The sequence below is a fragment of the Humulus lupulus genome, chromosome 4, assembly GCF_963169125.1.
Source record: "Humulus lupulus chromosome 4, drHumLupu1.1, whole genome shotgun sequence".
Classification (NCBI taxonomy): domain Eukaryota; kingdom Viridiplantae; phylum Streptophyta; class Magnoliopsida; order Rosales; family Cannabaceae; genus Humulus; species Humulus lupulus.
In genome coordinates, this window is record NC_084796.1 from 23,972,161 (window position 1) to 23,974,870 (window position 2,710).

A 2,710-nucleotide genomic window follows, 5' to 3' on the forward strand; every position below is an offset into this window, starting at 1 on the left:
GCCTTCTGAGTATATCCTACCCCTCAAAAGACTATATTGCCCCCTTTAAGCTTATTAGTCCTCTAATTGTCTCTAGGGGTAAAATGGTCATTATGCTCTCAGTTCCCGCTAATTCCTCAAGTGTTCCTACTATTAACCAATTAAACCCCGTCATGTCCAATCAATTACCAAATACTTATTCATTATCTAATAACTCCCAAAATATTTCTCCAAATTCCCAAAATACTCCCTAAGCTTTCCCCCGAGCCATGTATTAAACCCCGCTGTGACTATTTCGCCAAACCTCTCACTAGGACCATCTCGAGCCATATGCTGCAAATATATCCACATAAGAATGTGGTCTCAATCATAAATCACATAAAATCATATTTATGCCCTCAATGGGACAAAATTACAAATATACCCTTATAAGTTATAAATGTCCACATGCATATCTAATACTCATAAACATGCATATATTATATCCATATAATCATATCAATCATGCATGCCACGAAGTCATGCATTTAACCAATTAAACATACATATTTACCAATTATGTCGTCCCAGCACGCTAATCAAGGTCCTGAGCCCTATTAGCAATTTTGGGTCGTTACATCAAGATACCCCTGCATCAACGTTTTCTTGGAAACCTGGTCTTTGACAAAACTGTGGTTAGGATAGAACTCAAAGAATGCATTGTTATTTGAAGTAAACTTGGAAACACTAATTAGATTTTTTTATATGTTAGGGACATGATGAACACGGTTTAGGGTGAGAGGTTTTGAAGTAAATGGTGTAAGAAAGTGAAACTTACCAACATTATGAATTCATAGTCCATTACCATCGCCCATGTGTACTTTTCCAGGTCCATGATATGTCTCCTTCTAAGCTAAGTTCGACTGAAATAGAGTGCAGTGAGAGGTTGCACCAGAGTCGGGGTACCACGCCAGATCCATCACTTTGTTGGAGGTAGCAATATTGGCCATGTGTTTATCAATTGTAGCTGCTCATACACCCAGAGTCGAACAAAATCCCCCAGCTCCCGCCAAACAAACTCCTCCAGCTCCAGCTGACCTCACTCCTCCAGCTTCCACTGACTAGACGCCTACTGGTCGCCCAGCAAAATCTTCAAGAGAAGATCTTACGAGTGTGGTGCTCAATTCAGCCAAAGTTAGGCTGACCAAGATTACCAAGCACCGCTGCAGCCGAGAGGCCATCCAATAGACTATCTCCATGGCGGTCGATCAGGTCTTCAACCATGCACTGAACGAAGTGCTTAGCGTAAGTCGCCATTTTTACCATACTTTATTAATTTTTTTTGTCAATTTATTCCTACTAATAACTTTATCTTTCTCTGATCGCAGGGAGTTCTCACCATGAGCTCCGGCTGGCGAAGTTCGAGGGCAATGGCTGCTCAGTTTGAAAAGAGGCTTAGCGATCAGCTTTGCATTGCCGAGGCCCAACATGCCAAGCAACTCAAAACAATCGAAGCTAAACATGACGAGCAACTCAAGGAAGTTGAAGTGAAGCATATCGAGGAGCTCCAAGGGGTCGAGGCGAAACACATCGAGGCATTCAGGGAGGTCGAGGCAAAACACACCGGGGTGTTGCAAACGGATGAGGCCAAACTTGCCTCCCTCGAAGCGGAGCTAAAGAAATTGGAGGCATCAATCGCTAAGATCACTGCTTCCAAGGAGCAGTACAAAGAGGTCTCGCTTATGAACTATCGGGAAGCCCACAAGCTTCAAGCAGAGCTGGAGATAAGCCACAAGGAGACTGCCGATCTGGAGGAGGCGAATGCCCGCAACCTTGAAGAATACGAGGGGGCGGTGTTTGAGTGTTTCTATATGTTCTGGAAATGCAATCCCAACGCTGACTTTTCCTATCTACCAGACCATATAAGGGAGGCTGAGCTAGCAAGGTGTGTGGCACGCTTAGAGGAAGAGAAGACTCAAGGGTCTCCCGAGATCTCTCTAGCAACAGGCGTTGAGGGTGTCCAGGAAGACATTGGAGCTGCCATCGACCAGCAGCCACAAGAGCCTCAGCAGGATCTTTCGGCCTCCTCGTAACTTTATCTGCTTTTTCTTTAACTTTTATTTTGGGATACACAATCTATGGCTCGTGATGTAAAGCCAATTTTTACTTTTATTGCTGGACGGGCAGCTTTAACCTTCTAACAGACAATCACATCCGAGCAGTAACTGCTCGTGGTGTAAAGGATTTCATTTTTGATATTATAATATTTGCATTCTATTATAATATCTATTCGTATGACCGAACTTAGCATAGCACTTTGGTTTGATTTAACAAAATAATAAAATTTTGAAAAATACTCTAAGTACCGTAGCATGCTTTCACTTATTTTGCTCGTGTGTTTACATACCTGTTGATATGCTTTGCTTACCAGATACCTTATATGCCCCCCCAAGTGATTGAGGAGCTTTAGGTCCTCGGTCACTTGCCTTTACCAAAACATGTTTGAACATTTATGCTCGTAGTAGAGAATTTAAAACGATAATATACCAAAACAACACACGTAATGAGCAAATACTTGTAATAAATACAATAGTTTGGCAAGATTGACTGGTTGCGCACAGTCCCTTTTATTCTCGTAATAGATGGACAATCGTGTCTGTACGAGTGATCAAGAATATGATCTTACACTTATAAGCGATCAGTCATAAAAATGACTAACCCTTATTCATAAACTTGTAAAAAGTAAAATTAA

General features: G+C 41.9%; 1 protein-coding gene across 1 annotated transcript; it reads left to right on the top strand.

Annotated features, from left to right (window-relative positions):
- The first annotated feature begins 765 nt into the window (after positions 1–765).
- Positions 766–2,137, top strand: LOC133828881 (uncharacterized). The gene is made up of 2 exons (XM_062258947.1): positions 766–1,263; positions 1,347–2,137. The coding sequence occupies exons 1-2, from the start codon at positions 1,216–1,218 to the stop codon at positions 2,049–2,051; spliced, it is 753 nt and encodes a 250-aa protein (XP_062114931.1). The 5' UTR covers positions 766–1,215; the 3' UTR covers positions 2,052–2,137.
- The last annotated feature ends 573 nt before the right edge of the window (positions 2,138–2,710 follow it).

Excerpts from the sequence above, each read along its gene's own strand:
- LOC133828881 (XM_062258947.1), top strand. The coding sequence starts at position 1,216 with ATGGCGGTCGATCAGGTCTTCAACCATGCACTGAACGAAGTGCTTAGC. Across the intron at positions 1,264-1,346 it reads CACTGAACGAAGTGCTTAGC|GGAGTTCTCACCATGAGCTC; the intron begins GTAAGTCGCCAT and ends CTCTGATCGCAG.